General features: G+C 42.5%; 1 protein-coding gene across 5 annotated transcripts in view; it reads left to right on the top strand.

The window, feature by feature from the left end:
- Nucleotides 1–16,300, top strand: part of sbno2b (strawberry notch homolog 2b) — a 68,287-nt gene extending 51,987 nt beyond the window's left edge. For all 5 annotated transcript variants that reach the window (XM_080474129.1, XM_080474128.1, XM_080474127.1 and 2 more), the window contains 20 exons: nucleotides 62–167; nucleotides 344–497; nucleotides 609–785; nucleotides 1,122–1,219; nucleotides 1,772–1,854; nucleotides 2,078–2,260; nucleotides 2,494–2,615; nucleotides 2,719–2,850; nucleotides 2,969–3,104; nucleotides 4,692–4,804; nucleotides 6,349–6,420; nucleotides 6,585–6,693; nucleotides 6,802–6,873; nucleotides 6,998–7,141; nucleotides 7,390–7,484; nucleotides 9,076–9,168; nucleotides 9,296–9,427; nucleotides 10,672–10,748; nucleotides 10,961–11,151; nucleotides 12,194–16,300. In XM_080474129.1, coding sequence (XP_080330255.1) covers nucleotides 62–167; nucleotides 344–497; nucleotides 609–785; nucleotides 1,122–1,219; nucleotides 1,772–1,854; nucleotides 2,078–2,260; nucleotides 2,494–2,615; nucleotides 2,719–2,850; nucleotides 2,969–3,104; nucleotides 4,692–4,804; nucleotides 6,349–6,420; nucleotides 6,585–6,693; nucleotides 6,802–6,873; nucleotides 6,998–7,141; nucleotides 7,390–7,484; nucleotides 9,076–9,168; nucleotides 9,296–9,427; nucleotides 10,672–10,748; nucleotides 10,961–11,151; nucleotides 12,194–13,434 — 3,530 coding nt within the window. In that variant the 3' untranslated portion in view covers nucleotides 13,435–16,300. The remainder of the gene's footprint in view (nucleotides 1–61; nucleotides 168–343; nucleotides 498–608; nucleotides 786–1,121; nucleotides 1,220–1,771; nucleotides 1,855–2,077; nucleotides 2,261–2,493; nucleotides 2,616–2,718; nucleotides 2,851–2,968; nucleotides 3,105–4,691; nucleotides 4,805–6,348; nucleotides 6,421–6,584; nucleotides 6,694–6,801; nucleotides 6,874–6,997; nucleotides 7,142–7,389; nucleotides 7,485–9,075; nucleotides 9,169–9,295; nucleotides 9,428–10,671; nucleotides 10,749–10,960; nucleotides 11,152–12,193) is intronic.
- Nucleotides 16,301–17,815: the final 1,515 nt, after the last annotated feature.

The raw sequence follows: 17,815 nt of genomic DNA, 5'->3' as shown, positions 1-17,815 counted from the left end.
GTTACACACCGCATCTCAGCATTCTCTTAGATTCTAATGTCTATTTTTTTTTTTTTTACAGGTGCCTCTGAGCCAAAGAACATGATCTATATGAGCCGCCTGGGAATCTGGGGTGAGGGCACACCTTTCCGAGCCTTTGATGACTTCCTGCACGCCATTGAGAAAAGGTTTGTTGTCTAAAGAGGCGTTTTTGTTTTTGTTTTCAGAGCATTTTTTTGTGACGTGGATTTGCATCTTCAAGTCACCGAGCTTGCTTTGAAATTCTCGACAATCAGTTTGCCGTTATGGACGGTTGATTTATGATTAAATTATGTCGAATGATAAATGTGCTATTTGTATGCAGAGGTGTCGGGGCCATGGAGATTGTTGCCATGGACATGAAAGTGAGCGGGATGTACATCGCCAGGCAGCTCAGCTTCTCAGGGGTGTCTTTCCGCATCGAAGAGATTGGACTGGACAGTGACTTCAAACTGGTCTACAACAAAGCTGCCAAACTGGTAATTACACACCATGTCTGCACTAATTATGTACTTTTGTGCGATTTTATAAGAAGAAGAAACATTATAACATATGTTTATTAACAAATGGCATCTGGAATCTGTTTCCAGTGGGCGGAGGCGTTGCAAGTGTTCATGCGTGCAGCAGACGAGTTGGGTCTGGTCAGCAGGAAGTCTCTGTGGGGGCAGTTCTGGTCGTCTCACCAGCGCTTCTTCAAATATCTCTGTATCGCTGCCAAGGTCCGCTGCCTGGTGGAGCTGGCCCAAAAAGAGCTGCAGGCTGGAAAGGTCAGCACGTCACTGAGTCGCACACTGTGTCCAATCGAGAAATGATTCAACAAAGGAACTAGAATGCTAATATATGATGCATTAATGGAGAGTCTGGGTAATAACTAATAGATTAACTATAGTTTTCTCAGTTCTTAAATTTAGTTGCAGAAGAAAAGCAGTTGTATATAAATAGTTCTGTTTTGTTCAAAGTCCAGCATTAATGAGATTTTGAAATGGGCTTGTGTTTGTTTTGTAAATAAAGATCTCAGGAATTTTCAGAAATGGACTATATCACTTTGCAATATCTGCCATTCTGGGTTGTTAATGGGGTTTTGGGGTTTATTTACGTCATAGTGCATTGTCATCGGGCTGCAGTCTACTGGAGAATCTCGCACCAGAGAAGTGTTGGATGAGAATGACGGGCATCTGGACAGATTTGTCTCTGCAGCAGAGTGAGTGAAAAGGCCTGCTTTGTTTGTTGTATCAGTGTCTTCATAACAATAGTTGCGGTTGAAAGTATTATTACAAAAAGTGTTTATCGCAGCATGAGTTTCTCAGTATGGTCAAAAACACACAGTTGTGTTATACATCAAATTAAATATTAAAAGAAGCGTAAACAAGATTAGTAAAAGGCAATAGTTTTTGCAAGAAAAGATTTAAAAAAACCAGATCGTGCCATTCATCTTGAATCCAAACTTGTAGCATTTTAGCGATTCGCATCTGTTTATTTGACCAGTGAATCCTCCATGTGAACAAATGGAAGTGCCGTGTGCTTTAAACTGTGTGCTGCCCGTAAACACAGCCTTCACAGAAATGTCTGAAAGCCTGAGCTTAATAGATCACACTATACATGTTGAAATTGCCTGTCAACACCTGAAGGAGATATCGAAGCCACATCAGGAATGTGCAGCGTCATAACCACTGCTACTGCACCCAGATATGATTGCTTTTCTCTCAGAATCGGCCTTTCTTTCTCATTTTTTTGCTCTTCTTTTTTGCTCCAGGGGAGTTTTCCAGTCTCTCGTAACGAAGCATTTCCCTTCAGAAAAACAGCGGAGAGAAAAGGCACCAGGAATTAAGCGAAAACGTAAGAGAACAAGATGCATTTGTCACGCCATCAAAGCTCTGAAGCAGATTTTATTTGTTTTTCATGAAAATTGCATGTAGCCAGCTGACATTTCTGGCATTTTTGCTGAAGCCTGACCAGGCTCTAAAAGTATTCTTTATCTTTATTCAAAGAGGGCTCTACTAAAAGTCAAATTCAACTCGTTTTTGTTGTTTTTTCACATTAAACTATTCCTTGCATATAGGGAAGCCTAGAGGTCGTCAGGCCAAGATACCCAAGCACACAGTCGATAGCAGCGGTGCGATCACCATCACCGATGACAGTAGCAGTGACTCCGATGGTATGGACACTGACTCCAACTCCTCACCGGACTCCCTGCTGGACAATGACGACGTCATCTTCGTGAACCACACTAGCTGTCAGACAGGTGGGCCGGGCTTTTACCTGCTTTACTTCATGTTGTGAGCAGGTGATGCGTGAGAGAGCTGCTCAGAGGAGATATTTCTGCCTTGTCTGGGGTTTGTCAATCAAACAGAGGCATGTCTAGACAATGGAACGACTTTCCAACTTTGCTGCTTCTTAAGCCTTGCATGTTCTGTTACTCAACAAACTCTGATGTGTGACGGTAAAGTTTTTTTTCTTCCTTTGTTGTATTCACAGCCCGTATAGAAGAGATGAAGCAGGGCCTCCTCAATAAAATATCAGTACTGGGAAAAGAACTACCTCTTAATACATTGGATGAGCTGATTGATAAGTTCGGAGGACCAGATAAAGTCTCTGAGGTACGAGTTTCAGGTCCACAGCTTGTTGTTCCTTGTCTGGCTTTGTTTTTCTTCAGAACATGTTTTCAGTGGCAAGCTTGTTTTTTTTTGGTTGTGTGCGCAGATGACTGGTCGCAAAGGTCGCGTGGTGCGACGTCCTGATGGCAGCGTGCGTTACGAGTCTCGGGCTGAGCAGGGGCTTACAATCGATCACATCAACATCAAGGAGAAAGACCGCTTCATGAGTGGAGAGAAGGTCAGAAATCAGAATTGTTACTGTCCTTCTCTTAAAACATTGTTTAGCTTCACACATTGTTTTGAAAAGATTTCAAATAAAATCTCCGCTAATAATCCAAACCCTTGTTTCTTGCCAGTTGGTGGCCATTATCTCTGAGGCAGCCAGTTCTGGGATTTCCCTGCAGGCCGACAAGCGAGTGAAAAACCAGAGGCGAAGGGTCCACATGACCCTGGAGCTGCCTTGGAGTGCAGACAGAGCGATTCAGCAGTTTGGTGAGTCAGAAAATGTCACCTCACAATCAGCCTTTTGAATGTGAAAGGTAATGATGGCTTTAAATCCAAATTACAACAAAGCATCAACTTTTGCTAAAGAAAAAGCAACTTTTCTCAATAAACCGGGGAATTCTTTGTGGATTCAACATTGGCTGATAAATTAGGATTATAATCGTTATTCATGTTTGTAGGAAGCTACATGTCAGTATTGTTTTCTTTATTAATAGCTTATTTACTGCTGCAGAAATGGTTAACAAGCCTCATATGTTGTTATTTAATTTATTGCCTGGTACAATTTCAGCTAGGGACACGTTAATCAGTTAGTTTTTTCTTTCGCACTTGATGTTATTGGGGGAAAAAAACTTTTGCTGATCATGGTCATGCTGCATTCCTACTCTTTAGTTAACCCTTTACATATTAATATTTAAGATCATGTGGAATCACGAGTGCAGAAGATGTTTTAAAATGGATAGATGTGAGCAGTGCCTGCATAGATTTATATTTTACTTCCATGTAATGTCGTGATATTAAATTATTTAATCAAATGGCTATTTGAAATACTTTGGTGATTAAAAGTTGTGGTTTCTTCTGTGGTGTGGCCTAAATATTTGACCTTCACTTCCTAAACTTTACGCAGTTGTTTGAGGTCTTATTAATAGCCAGAATTAACATCACATTTTGAGTTGTAAAATAGTTTGTTCTCTTCCGTCTTGTCAATTTGTGTGCTAGAAGCACACATCACAGTGTTTAATCGCATTAAAATGCACATGATCGAGATCAGACCGCCATTTCCCCATAAGAGACTTTCCACAAAGGTTTTCTGAGTAAGACCGAGTGTGAAGTTGTTTTTGTTGGTGAATAACAGCCTGATCAAGCTGGACGACCTCAAGAAGTTTTATTTATCACATGCATGTACAGATTGAGTGAAAGGTGGTTGCAGCTGTTCCAACAGCTGTGCAAGTGCAATAGAAACTGTGACAATATTATATAGTAACTTACACTGTACTATATACTTCACTCTTTAACACTTTTATACAGGGAGGGAGAGTTATAAACATAAAATACAGTGAAATGAAAAGGACATTCCCATAAACCCTCTATAATTGAGAAGTCACGGCATATTTACAGAATCAGACCAGTACTTTTATTGGACTTTTCTTGTCCTGATTATGCAGTGGTTTCTCTCTGGCTCCAGTTTCCTTCAAACTCAAATCAATAACTTGTTTGTATCATATTTATATTAACTTTGGCTATTTGTGAAGTGAGGTCTGTTGAAAGAACAGCTGCCGCACAGAAAACACCACAGAGTTGATGTGGAACAGTCGTCATCATTAAATCTGCTCTGTCTTGTTCTACTGGTGACCGATTTCACATCGTAGGAACTTATTGTTTTGCTTGCCAAGCATCTTTTTTGTCACTTTGATTCATCGGACTAAATCCTCAAATGGCATCACGTCCCTCTGCATGTCCATCACTTTCTACACAGTAATATGAAGTTAGTGTAATGAGTGTAGTACATTGTTTTATCTCTCTGAATTTTTCAGCTGTACAGATTGTCACACCACCATCGCTTCCTTGTCTTTCCAGGTCGAACCCATCGGTCCAATCAGGTCACAGCCCCGGAGTACATCTTCCTTATCTCAGAGCTTGCTGGAGAGAGACGCTTTGCCTCGATTGTGGCTAAGAGACTAGAGAGTCTGGTAAATATCTTAACTCCGATATACATGTTTGCGTGGATGATTATTTCTATCAGTTCTTCTGAACGGTCTTCTGGACCAACAGTGAGGTCTTGTGTTTTGTGTGGATTGTTGTTTTGGTTTTTGTTGTCATAGACTCTGCCTTGTGTTCCTTCACCCTCCTCTCACCCTCTGTCCTTCCTGTTCCCCGGGATATTCCCTTGTTTTCAGGCACTCCATAGACTCTCTTTTCATTGTTAGTACCCTTGAAGTTGCATCAAATGTTCTCCATAAACCTCAATTCCCCCCCCCCCCCCCCCCCCATCTCCAGCTCAAACGTGGAAAACTGAAATAAGCAGAAAACGTGAAAGTGCTTGTGGGGATCATTTCTAACTGTGCTGTTATTTTCCATCATTATCGATGCATTTCTGCACCAGCAGTCATTTATTTCCATAGTGACACAGCATGACAGTTCTTTTGGGAAGCGGGTGAGGAGGTGGAGGTGCAGGGGAGGGGGTGGCAGTTCCAGGAAGTCATTTTTTGCATTTGCCAGCTGCATGTGGTAAATCTAGATCAAGAATAGGTCATATCTTGTCTGCCTGGCTGCTTGAACCTGATACAACATGAGCGCGCACAAACAGTCCCTCCAAATAAGCGGCTCAATAATTTTGCAACCAGCTGACTGCAGATTAGCAGTGAAGTCATATTTGGCTGAGACGCCCCATTGTTTTTGGTATCTCAAGGCATTTTTCCTCCGTGGGCAGAGTCAGCGACTGGCTACAAGGCTGGTGCCCGAGTCGTCGGCATTTGTTTAAATCCTCTCTCAGTTTGCACTCCGGTTTTGTTTTGAAATTCACTTTTGTCATTCACAAAATGTCGCTTAGAGTGCTGCTGAGGAGCAAAACAGTGTTTGCAGGTTGTTGAAGTATAGAGGCTTCTTTTCACACCTAAACCACAGAGGATTTCCTCTGACATGCAGGAGCAAAAATCAGGCTGCATCTTCACACATGCATGTGTGTTTTCGACTGTGCTGAAATTCTACACCCAAACACTGGTACATATCACATAATTGATGCTCCATCAGACGTCTTAAACTGTTGGTCTAAATGGATGAAAATGCCCCCTCAATTCATCTGCTGCACGTTTTACAGAGTGTTGTGTGAATAGACCTGCGTTGTAGAGATGTGTGAGTGTGTTGTATACAAGTCTACGTATGTTTCTGTGGGAGTGATTTGTGGGGTTCCTGGGGTTTGGACTCCCTCGAGGCGGCTCTTGGCCTTTGGCCTATTTTAGCTAGAAATCAGACAGGGGGTCAGCATCCTTTCTGGGAAGAGACAAGTATAACACAAGTGGCATCACTGACTCAGGGATCCTGAAATGTACTACAATCTCTTATGTGCCCCCAAGTACCACTGTAAGCTGGGGAAGCCATGTTGGAAACTATGCTATGAAAGCTTCAGATCAGATAAAAGAACACAATTTTGTCAGATTGTATTACTGTCTCTGCTGCTGTGAAGATACAGTACCCACTGTACCAACACTGATACTTTTGTGTTTCCACTGTGTAGGGAGCATTAACCCACGGTGACAGAAGAGCCACTGAATCCAGAGACCTGAGCAAGTACAATTTTGAGAACAAGGTATGGAAAACCGCTCTGCAAATCCGAATTTTCTCCTGTAACTGTTAAATTACACGTCTTAAAAAGAATATACACCATTACACAACGTTATCATTGTTGATCTAACTGAATGAGGCTTTTCAAATATATGTCTGTACCCATGGTAAATGCTCTTGTTTTCACAGTATGGCACCAAGGCTCTTGATAAAATCACCAAAGCTATTCTTGGCCACATAGAGAACAAGGTGCCCCCTCCTAAAAGCTACCCTGGTGGTGAAGCCATGTTCTTCAGAGGTATGTGTGAAGTTCTGTCCGCTTTTGGTCACCAGAAACATCTTCATCAACCAGAAGCTATTTTTCCAGATAAACAGAATATTCTTTTTTTTTTTTCCTTCATTCCAGATATGAAGATGGGAATGATGGACGTCGGCATCTTTTGTAGAGAGTCTCGCTTTGGGATCAGTACTGAGAAAGGTAAGTGCCACAAGCGAACAGACTCAGTACTTTTAGACGAATGCATGTCACTCAGCAGTATTCAGCGATTCACGTTTTGTGCTCATCCCTCGGCCGCTTCACGTGTGTTGTGTTTCTGTCTCAGACTGCAGCATCACCAAGTTCCTGAATCGCATCCTTGGCCTGGAGGTCCACAAGCAGAATCATCTCTTCCAGTACTTCACTGACAACTTTGACTACCTAATCGAGAAAGATAAGAAGGAGGGCAAATATGACATGGGAATCCTCGGTAAAAACTTCAATCATAATTCAGAAATACAAACACGGCTCAGTGTTTGAATATAAAACTAAATTTAATGTTTCTCCTTCCAACAAAAGTAAAAAATAGACAATCTGGTGGATTTTTATGTGCACCAAGTACCTGGTGTTATTGGTCATGTCTGTCGGTTCTTGTGGTCGTGTGCAGTTTGATTGACACTTGATTGGCCTTGATTATAAAAATGTGGGTGATCATCTTCTGTTTGTTGTCTCCGTCAGATCTCGCACCAGGTAATGATGAGATCTATGAGGAGAAGCAGGAAACTTTCCTGACCGTTGGAAATCCTCAGGACGGGCAGGTTGTTCTTTATAAGGTGGGCACCACTCAATTTCACTGTTTTCCCCCAAAAAAGTGTTTGATGCGATTTTTTTTTATTTTATTTTATCGATGGGAGAAGTATTTTGTGTGACAATTGTAGTGAGACGATGAGTATGTTTCTCCATGCTGTTATAACATCCTGTGTGTTATGAAGAATGATGTTGATTGTATAAAACAGACTCAGAAAACTAAAAGCGGCACTTTAATTAATAATTCCAAATGGTGGAGCACAAGCTCGGGAAAAACCAGTGAGGAGACGGACATAGCAGGACTAAACATCTGGACTAAAGCAATAAACGAGAAAAGAACAGATTAAAGTTAATGTCCGCACACTGAGAGTCGGTGGGAGTGACACACAGGTGAGATTTAGAACAACGTCAGCAGTGCGACTGACACCCGAGTGTAGATAGAAAACACAACACTTTACCAGACATCAGACACAAGGCACCGGGACCGTCATGAAAACCATATAAACACAAAGAAGACAAAATATTAACACATGGCAACAATCTGAATAATGTTTAATTGGGCCAGAATACAATTTTGCTATTCTCAGAATATCTGTAACTGTTGGAGCCACTTTCATTCATTTCTGAATCTAAAAGGATGCACATTTTTTTAAAAGGGCTCATGATAGAGCAGATTTATATAATATTCAACCTTTAGTTTGAAAAGAGAAACTTAATCGTACTGAGGTGAACAAACGTCGCGATTACTCTATGGGAAGACCACTGAGAATGTTTTAACAGGAACAACATCCTCCATCTATTCACTGAGAGCGCTGAACTCTTATAACATCATACCTTTATTCTGAGTAACAAAAAAAAAAAAAAGTGCATCACATTGTTTTTCTTGACAAAAATTGAAAGCAACCAGATGGAGCATAGAGTACAAAATAAAGGGTATTTATCATTGTTGTTTTAAAGAAATGAGACATTGTTCAGCAGCTTGCCCGAATGAAAGATTGTATCTACAACAAATGCTCAGCTTGTTTTCTGTTTTGTGTTAAATCAAGGAGGACTTGTGAGTCCTCGATTAACACTGTGTTCAATTACAGCTAAGCCATCTTGATGGATGACTTAATAGATAGCCGTGCCCATCAATTCATTACAATTCTTTTGAAGAGACATTCTGTTTTGGCATAGATATGTACATAACCTGAGCTCCTGTAAGGTTTTTCAGGCAGGAACATCTGCTCCATACGGGCTGTGATTGATGTCACTTTTCTAGACTATGATCATACACGCTTGGCCCAAGGCCATGTGGCCTATGTAGATACCAGTGGGAGGTGTGAGCAGGATAATTACTAGTATTTTCTGTTTTTAGCCGTAGTTCTCATGCTAACAGGCACTCAACACTCAGTGTTGGCAGGCGCAGTATGTTGTTGTACTGTAGAACCAGTTCAGCCAGTATAGAGAGCATACTGGCATGGCTGAATAAAGCCTCTTTATATTTTTGTTGTCTGTCTGACATGGCTTGGCTTTCTATAAAGCGGCCATGTGACTTAATGTGAGCCATGTGTTGGGACGCTCTGCTTTGGTTCTTTCACTTACATCTCTGATCTCCTTTCCTGTTTGCCCCTGCAGATCAGTGTGGACAGAGGAATGCCCTGGGATGAGGCCCATAACAGGTCACTGAAGCTCAGTGGTCCTGAGGAGGGATTCTACTTGTCCCAGAAAGTGAGTCCAAGTTAGAAGGAGCCAGATCATCTCAGACTGTACCATAAGAATCCTCCTTTGTGAGGAGGATGTTCGTTATCCGTAAGATTGCACTAAAAACACGGCACTGTTTGTGGCGTCTCCACAGCTGCGAGGTAACCACCCCTGCGTGCTGCTCGCCGAACAAGGACGAGGGAAGAACTTCATCGTCTACAAGCCCAACATTGGCAAGCAAACGCACCCGGAGAGCCTCGACAACCTGCAGCAACGATACCGGAAGGTAATGCCTCCACTAAGTGTTGATGAACTATGGCATCAAATGTCCGACTCATGTTGCCTTCGTTTCCTGTTTTGTTTTTTCCAAAGCGGCAACTAAACAAACATTTTAAAAAATCTTGACAGTTGGGGAGGGTTTGACAAAGACAAAGACAGACATTATGTGGACTGACTTGTTCCTCTGTCATTGTTGATTGAAGTACTTTATTGTGGAGTTTGCTGCCCCCTTGTGGATATTTAGGTGTGCTGAAGGTTCAAGTCACACCAGAGCCGAATCATATCACTACGGACGAGTTTTAGGGCCACTGAAGAAAAAAAAGATTCGGAGGCTAATATAAAAAATAAAAAAAAACCTTCGTGGCCTCAAAAAAAGTCGAAAATCAAAGATTTTTTTTTTTCACGGTGGAAAAAAAAGTCTGTCCATCCACATGCCAGCGCGTGTGACTGCTTCCTCAAAATGCATAGCAGGCGGTTTAATGAAGTGATGAAAAGATGCTTCAGGACAGAATCTCGCTCATAAACACGGTGCCGTTATCATCAGTATCAGGACGAGAAGAGACAGAGCAGCCTGCTGCCTTGTTCCGCCGCGGAAGTTCGTCGAGTACGAAGGACAAAGGCAGGGATCCCGGGCTGCTTATTTAAACGTGTTCTTATTAATCAAGGAAATCCTGTGTAAAATCACATGTCCATAAGCAGTAAGCAACCCGATATAGTCAGAATTAAGTGATTTAGTGTGAATTCACATCTACGGGCAAATGATGAGGGGTGGATAGACGTCTCGCTGTGGAAAAAAAAAAATCTCGAATTTGATTTTCGACTTTTTCTGGGTCCACAAGGTTTTGTTTTTTAGCCTCCAAATTTTTTTTCTTCTTCAGTGGCCCTAAAACTCTTCCGTATATCACATCACAGACTCTGTGGTTGACATTATACATTAACCACATCGGTATTAATTGTGTAGCTTCAGTCGTATGCTTTTGTTTGTATTCATGTTGTTTATTTAAACCGCGAACGACGCTCTGGTGAGAAATGATGCATTCAAGTTGCATCTATACTTGATAATGATTGTACTGTAACTTGGCCTTTTATCACTTTGCCTCCAACTTCAGAACACACTAAAAATTACCATTTACTGTAAAACCTTTTTGTCACATAAACAGTGATCACGAGCGGCTTTTGGTCACAAGTTGAAAAATAACCACCGAGTTTGTATCCAAGCAAAACGTTTATGTGTGTAAATACATTTTCCAGGTGACCCCTGAGGAAGCCAGAGACATCTGGGAGATGCAGTTCACCTTCTCCTTCAAGAAGTGCAGCCACGCCAACTGGTAACCGCAGCGGCTTTTATGTTTTTCCCAATTATTTGTAGATCTTCGCAGCTTTGTAGAGATCGCTGAGTTTGAACTTGTCGCCAGATAACCAGTAGACTGTTTAGAATTCAGGACCGAGCAAATAAATTAGGGAAGGGAAAAAAAAAAAAAAAAAAAACATTCACTGTGTACATAAATGATTGACTGGTTGTCCTCCGTTTCGTCCGTAGGAATGGGAAGTGTAAGAAAATCGAGGAGGGCCAGGAATGTCTTGCGGGCATGCGTCTCCGTCAGTACCACATGCTGTGCGGGGCCCTGTTGCGGGTGTGGAAGCGTGTATCCGACGTCGTGTCCGACATCACCAACACCAGCATCCTGCAAATCGTGCGCCTTAAAACCAAGCAGCACAACAAGCAAGTCGGTCAGTGCATCAGACCTCAACCCATCAGAATCAGCCTCCCGCACAGAGATTCATATTTGCATTTAATGTCATTAGTGTCAGTCAGGTTGTGTTTGGCGGTAATATAACGTCATCATATTAGGTCACATTTTCTCACACATCTCTGAATTTCTGCGAGCGCCAGTATGTTGAAAGTTCACAGAATTGGGCAGAGAAACTTTGAAGGTGTTTCACTACAGCTCTAAGAACACGAGCTGTTTCCTTTGCACTCAAGCTTTTATAGATCTGGAGGAAAACAAGCTACAGATGTTTCCTTGTACCTTAATACCATTCTCACATCGGGTCACATTTGTCCATACGCACTGTAATAAACCTGAACATTTACCAGTTGTTAATAGTACATGTAAGGGGGTATAGCACGATGGAAGAACTCAGTGGAGCTTAAATCACAATATTGAGTCTGCTTTTTGGCACTGAATCAGTGGCTTTGTGGTTTTATTCTTGACTTCCTGAGTGGTGAAGGGGGAAAAAATCAATAAGATAATAATATATCTGGAAACTGGGTGTAAATTCTTGGAAAACATTTAAAAAAAAAAAAAATAAAATGTGTAAAGACATGTCGAACACTGCCTCTCAGTGGCCAAATAGAGAACCACGTGTCGTTTTCTGGAATTGCAGCAGCTCCTGAGAGTTTTGGATGTTTGAGGGAAGCTGGAAGAAGCTCTCACTGTTGTGACAAAGAGTGTTTCAAAATGAGACACCTTGATTCCACTGGTTTGATCTGAAGAGTCGTCCCTCCTGTACTGAACTCTATATTTCCTGTTTAAAACACAGATCATATTTAAGGGTCCCTTGACTCGTCCTACTTATAAAGACACATTTTACTGCTCTTCTTGTTCATTTCACTCTGAAAATTTACATTATTGCCATCAAGTATCTGCTCTTAATCCTTAATTTGAATGACGTCTGAGCTTTATTGCATCCTGTGTTTTGACTTCGCCACTGGCCTATTTGATTGAAGGCTTCGCCTCACATGGTGCGACTGTGCCTCCATCTCTCGCAGGAATCAAGATCCCAGAGAACTGCGTGGCCCGTGTGCGCGAGGAGCTGCTGCTGATGGACGAGGAGGTGAAGAGGAGGCGGAAGGAGAAGGAGCAGCAGGCTGCGGAGCAGCGGCTGGCCGAGGAGCGCATGCGCAAAATGGAGCAGGACAACAAACACCTCCTGGCGAACCTGTTCAGCCAGAAGCCGATGCTGAACCAGTCGCTGGTTCAGAATCACATCCTCAAACAGAAGCTGAGCCAAAACGCTCTGCCCAGGACTCCGACCGGGAGCATCTCCCAGCTGCAGAGAATGCCGGCCCAAAGCCCGTCCGCTTTACAGCACCCCCGGCACAACCTGGCGCTGCTGTCCTTACACAGGAACCCCAACCAAGCCCACCAAAGGACCCACAACAGCTGGCCCAACAGCTCCACCTCGTCATCCGTCACCACCCAGGGTCCTCTGACCAGCTCGGTCAGCCTGAACTTCCCTCAGTTTTATCCCCAGTCCTTCCTCTCGCCGTTTCAGCAGCCCAAGACCCCGGCGCTCCACCAGACCACGCCGTCCCCCAGCATGTCTTCCAAGGATCCCCTGGATGAGATTCTCGACCTGACCGTCAGCTCGCCGTCCCCGTCCCCCGACAGCACCGAGACCGGTCTGAGTCTGGACAATCTGACGAGCAACGCTGCGGCATTCACAGACGACTTTAACCTGGAGTCTCTGATTTCTCAGAGTGCGACGAATGCTCAACGCGTGGCACAAATCCAGCAGCCGCTTTTGCTCCAGCAGCAGCAGCAGCAGCAGCAGCAGCAGCAGCAGCAGCAGCAGCAGCAGCAGCAGCAGCAGCAGCAGCAGCAGCATCTACAGGCGTCCCAGCAGCAGCAGCAGCCCAGCCACAGCCTGCTGGCCAACAACCACCACCATGACTTATTAGATTTATTTGACCTGCCCCAGTCGCCACAGGTGCAGACACAGAAAGCCAGCCCCTCATCCTCTACCTCCTCAGGCTCTTCCTCTACGTCCTCCGCCTCGTCGCTGTCAAACAACATGGTTTCTATTTTCTCCAGCCCGTCCTCGTCCTCGTTGTTCCCCAGCCCTTCCTCTTGCTTCCCCTCCACTTTCCTCCTGCCCCAGTCGGACTTGGTTTCATTGCCCAACGGCCACTGCAGTTCGGGCGCCCTCGACGTGCGCGAGGCTCTGAACAGCATGCTACAGGCCGGCCCGGACCGCAAGTCCGTCATACATTACCGACAACAAGACTGAGAGCTGCAGCGGAGACGGCTCATCTGGACTCAGTTCATCTTTTGAGTATTTCTATTGTCTTTCTAAAGCAGATCGCGTCTCGTTTTGCTGCTGTCTACGATCGCGCCCTTTGGACCTACTCCCTCCCTCCTCAGGGCCTTTAGTCAAAGTCACTGCCTGTCCTGCGCTGGGATCCCCTCACCCCCCCCCCCCCCCCCCCCACCTCCCCACCTCCTTCTCTCTCTCTTTTAACCTGTAGCGCTCAATTTCTTGAAGCCGTGTCGGGAATGGCGGGCTCGATCAATATCAGATTTCTGCACCAAAGTGTGTCCTCCATGAAAAAAGGCAGCTGTAAAAAAAAAAAAATATACAACAACAAAAAAAACTAAATAAAAAAAAAAGAAGTGAAAAACAAACTGTATTTTATCGATCAGATGATCTGTCGAAACACAGGCTGTTTCAGTGAGGTGTGGAAATCTTTACTGGACCTCCCGCTGCTGATTTTTAACGAGGTAAGATTGGTGAAGTTGCTGGAAGCTCTAAAACGCCATTCGCCAGTTGGAACACCACATGGTTAAGACTTTGCTTTTACTGTTACTTCGCTTTCGTGGCCATTTTGTCTTGATACAAAAGGAGAGAGAAAGAAAGAAAGAAAAACAACAACAACAACAACCTGTATGAAGACTGAATTTGAGTGAAACATGCGTTGAACTGGAAAGACGAGAGAGAAGATGTGAAATCTTTGAGCTGATTAGCCATGAAATGCCTCAGTTTTTATTTACCCTCTACACCCTCCCTCGTGTTTCTCTCCCTGCGCATAACGAACACTAGCGTGAGTCGACTGGGGGGGAGGGGGGGAGGAAGGGATGGGGTGGGGTGGGGTGGGGTGGGGTGGGGGGGGGGAGCGGTCTGCTGTTGCAAACAGTGCCTTTGGAGAAAACCTATAAATGCAGTCTTTAAAAATCCATGTAGCCTAATGTATAGATTTGTACTCTTGAGCATTGGTTTTAACTTAATGGTATATTTGTATTTAACTTTTAGCCCCCCCGCCCCCCCCTCCTCCTCCTCCTCCTCCTCCTGTCGGTTGTTGTCTGTGCTACACTATGCTGGTGTTGGGTTTCAGGAAAGCGCCTCCGTTCAGCCTGTGCGCGCTCGCGCTCGCGCGATTCTCCGTGCCGCCGCTATGAGGTGACGAGCAGCGCACTCGTCCTTTGTCCGTCGTCTTTACGTCCCCGGGTGAAACGGAAGCAGGATCATGTGATGAATCCGCGAGCGGCATGGACGGTAATGGTGTTCAAATATGTTATTTACACACACACACACACATTGTTTTGGGGTTTTTTTTTTTTTTATCTGACAAAAAAAAGGAAAAAAAAAAACATTTATTGATGATGTGACTCTTATTTTTGGAATTCCTCAGGAAATCTTGAGTATTTTTTTCTTGGGGTTTTTTTGTTTTGTTTTTGTTTTTGTTTCTAATGTACGTTTGACCAACATAGAAATTACAATTTGTTCCACAGTTTTCGTCTCGAAATGACAAATAATTCTCAATATTGACTCAACATCTGGGCCCTGTCATTCATAGGAAAAGCCGTCGCTTTGCGAGTCGCGGTGATTTTGTTTTACTTTCTGTTCCGTCTTTCCTGTAGATCTCTCGACTACACGTGTGTCCGTCTGAGGCGTTTCAGGCTGTCAAAGAATAAACCCTTTGAGAGACCCGCGATGCTCACTGTGTGTGATAGTGCATATTTAAAAACCTGTGAGATGTGGCCTCCTTCGTGTGAAACAAAAAAACAAAAACAAAAACGTGCACTGTAGTGGGTTTGTGACAAAAACGCCGGGAGAAGTTCAACTGATCAAAAAGCAATAAACCATAATTGTGTGTTTGTTATCAAACAGAGATGCCTAAAGTGCTCGACAGGCTTTGTGGTTAACTTTGCATGGTATGATTATTTTTATATATATATAAATATATATATATTTCTGTTGTGCTTTGTAGTTTGTTTGTTTTTTGTTTTTTTTGTTGAACACGTTCAAAAATGCATACAACCTTTGTAAAGTACGTTTTCGCAGGAAGAGCGCGCGACGCGCTCTGGATGTTTTAGTCATTATGGTAAAAGTTGTTATTTATATTTAAGGGATATTTAGATTTTAGAAAACGTTTATCTTGCTTATTATAATAGTCAACGACATGTTTGGTCAGGGAAGTTACGAGTTTTTCAAAATTGCTATAAAGACAAATTCTATTATAACCTGCCACCAAATAAGATTGCACTGTTCTGTACTGCTGTACAGCATCTGGATTTATTTCTGCTCTGTTTAGTCTTTGCGTTTTGTTCCTTTTGGGGTTTTCGGGGTTTTTCTTGTTGTTGTTTTTTTTTTCTTCTGTTGGCTTTTGTCGAGGCGATTCGTTTCTCCAGCTTGTAGACCTTTTTGTCGGGCCTTCAGTTTGCAGAGAGATACCAAAGTATTCCACACACACCCCTAAAGTTACTGGCTCTAAGATATCAGACCTTTTTATCAATCTCAGGAAGAAAACCTACCAGAGGTGTAACAGCGGGGCGTTGGCAGAAATATATCATTTCCCCTTATAACTGCGGTGAAACTAATGAGTACATGTGCTTTTATTTTTTATTTTTTTTCTTAACTGTGCTGTGACTCTTGCTGTATTTATGTTTTGGACTCAATGTGATGGGTTTGTTGTTTGTCTGTGAAAATGTCAGTGATTTTACATGTTTATGCCTTCTTAGGGCAAAGATAAAAGGCTGTTTCCTTTTCCTTTTCTTTTTCTTTGGACAGTTTCTCTTTGCGTTGTCGCTGTTGGACATTTAATTCACATTCACGCTGACGTTTTGGGGTTTAAAAAAAAAAAAAAAAAGTCGCACCTCAGTTACACCATAATGTGCAATTGTCCAGGCCTTCAGCCCTTCTCACCTTCTCACTAATACTCTTTGTTTGGGGGGGGGGGGGGGGGGGGGCAGATTTTCCACCACTGCTTGTTTTGCTTCATATATTCCTCATCAGGCACATTCCAGGACGTTCAGTCTGCAAAGGTTTCACCTTTCGTTTTGTGTTTTACCGTCACAATTAAAAGCTTTATGCAACTGAGGAATATAGACGCCATAGATTTTTAATTTTTTTTTCCCCCACCTCTGTTTTCATGTTGTCAGGCCTTTAATCATTTTATTATTTTGCACTAAGAATGGCATAATCGAGTTACTGTTCTCCTGTTGGTTATGATTGAGCGTCACGAGCTTGTTGTGTTTCGGTTCTTTGATGGATTCTGATGGCTCTATGTATACTGTAACCATCTCTCTCGTTTCTCCACCATTTGCATATTATATAAATGTTATCACTCTCAAATAATTTATTGCTAACAAAAAATATTGAAACAAAAAACATGCTACTGATTGTATGTATTTTTAAACAAAGCCTATTTTTTCTGTAAAAAGATGTGTTCAGCACTTTTATTCTGGGTTATGCTTTTGTTTTCTATATATTTATAATTTAGATCCAAATGTATATATTGTAAAATTTGTGCCTTTCAACTAATTCTTTAAAAAGGTTTTCTACTCATTAAAGGAAGGACTATATGAAAATGCAATCTTAACTTTGTAAACAAATAAAAACTTGAAGATTGCAGAAACTGAGGCTCTTTTTTTGTTGTGGTTGTTGTTGTAAACTACGTCAACTCGAAGGACTTGGTCATCTGTCTCCTTTACTTCTATATCAAACTCAGGGTTGTGGGCGGCTGAACTCGATGCCAGCTGACCATTGATGAAGGCAGGGTACATTTTGAGCCCCTCGAGAAGGATTCACATAAAGTGAAGTCAGTCCTTCATATTGATTTTAAACCACTTTGAGACTTTGGTCCCAGGAGAGATAATAAACCACAGACACATGGTCACACCTAGGATTTTAAAGTCACCTAATATCTAGTCTCGAGACTGAGGAAACATGAGGAGAACGTGCAAACTCCACATATATTGCCCCCAAGTCCAAACACTTTAAGACTTTCTAAAAAGTATAATGGTTTTACTTAAATACAGCATAGGAACCTTTGTGGTATTGTTAATTAGAGGTTGTTTATGAACAGAGAGGGAAAGAGTACAGGAAATTAGACAAATACAGTTAATGTAGTCCTACTTCCTCAAGTAAGAGTACAAAGTTATTTTGTTTCACTGTATCAGTTACTGTAACTGGCAAGCATTTAATTTATAATTCATCTTTATAAAATATCCGTTTGAAGCACAAACATCTTAGGCAAATGATGAACTGCACACAATGTACACTGACATTTGTTAAAAGAAGTGTAGGCATTTCACAAAAAATGTTGGTTTTCATGTACTCAGTAGTGAGATATTGTACTTACAGTATATGTGAAAAAATACTAACATTACCA

The sequence above is a fragment of the Lipophrys pholis genome, assembly GCF_963383615.2.
Source record: "Lipophrys pholis genome assembly, chromosome: 10".
Taxonomy (NCBI): domain Eukaryota; kingdom Metazoa; phylum Chordata; class Actinopteri; order Blenniiformes; family Blenniidae; genus Lipophrys; species Lipophrys pholis.
This window is presented reverse-complemented; position numbering and strand designations above follow the sequence as displayed.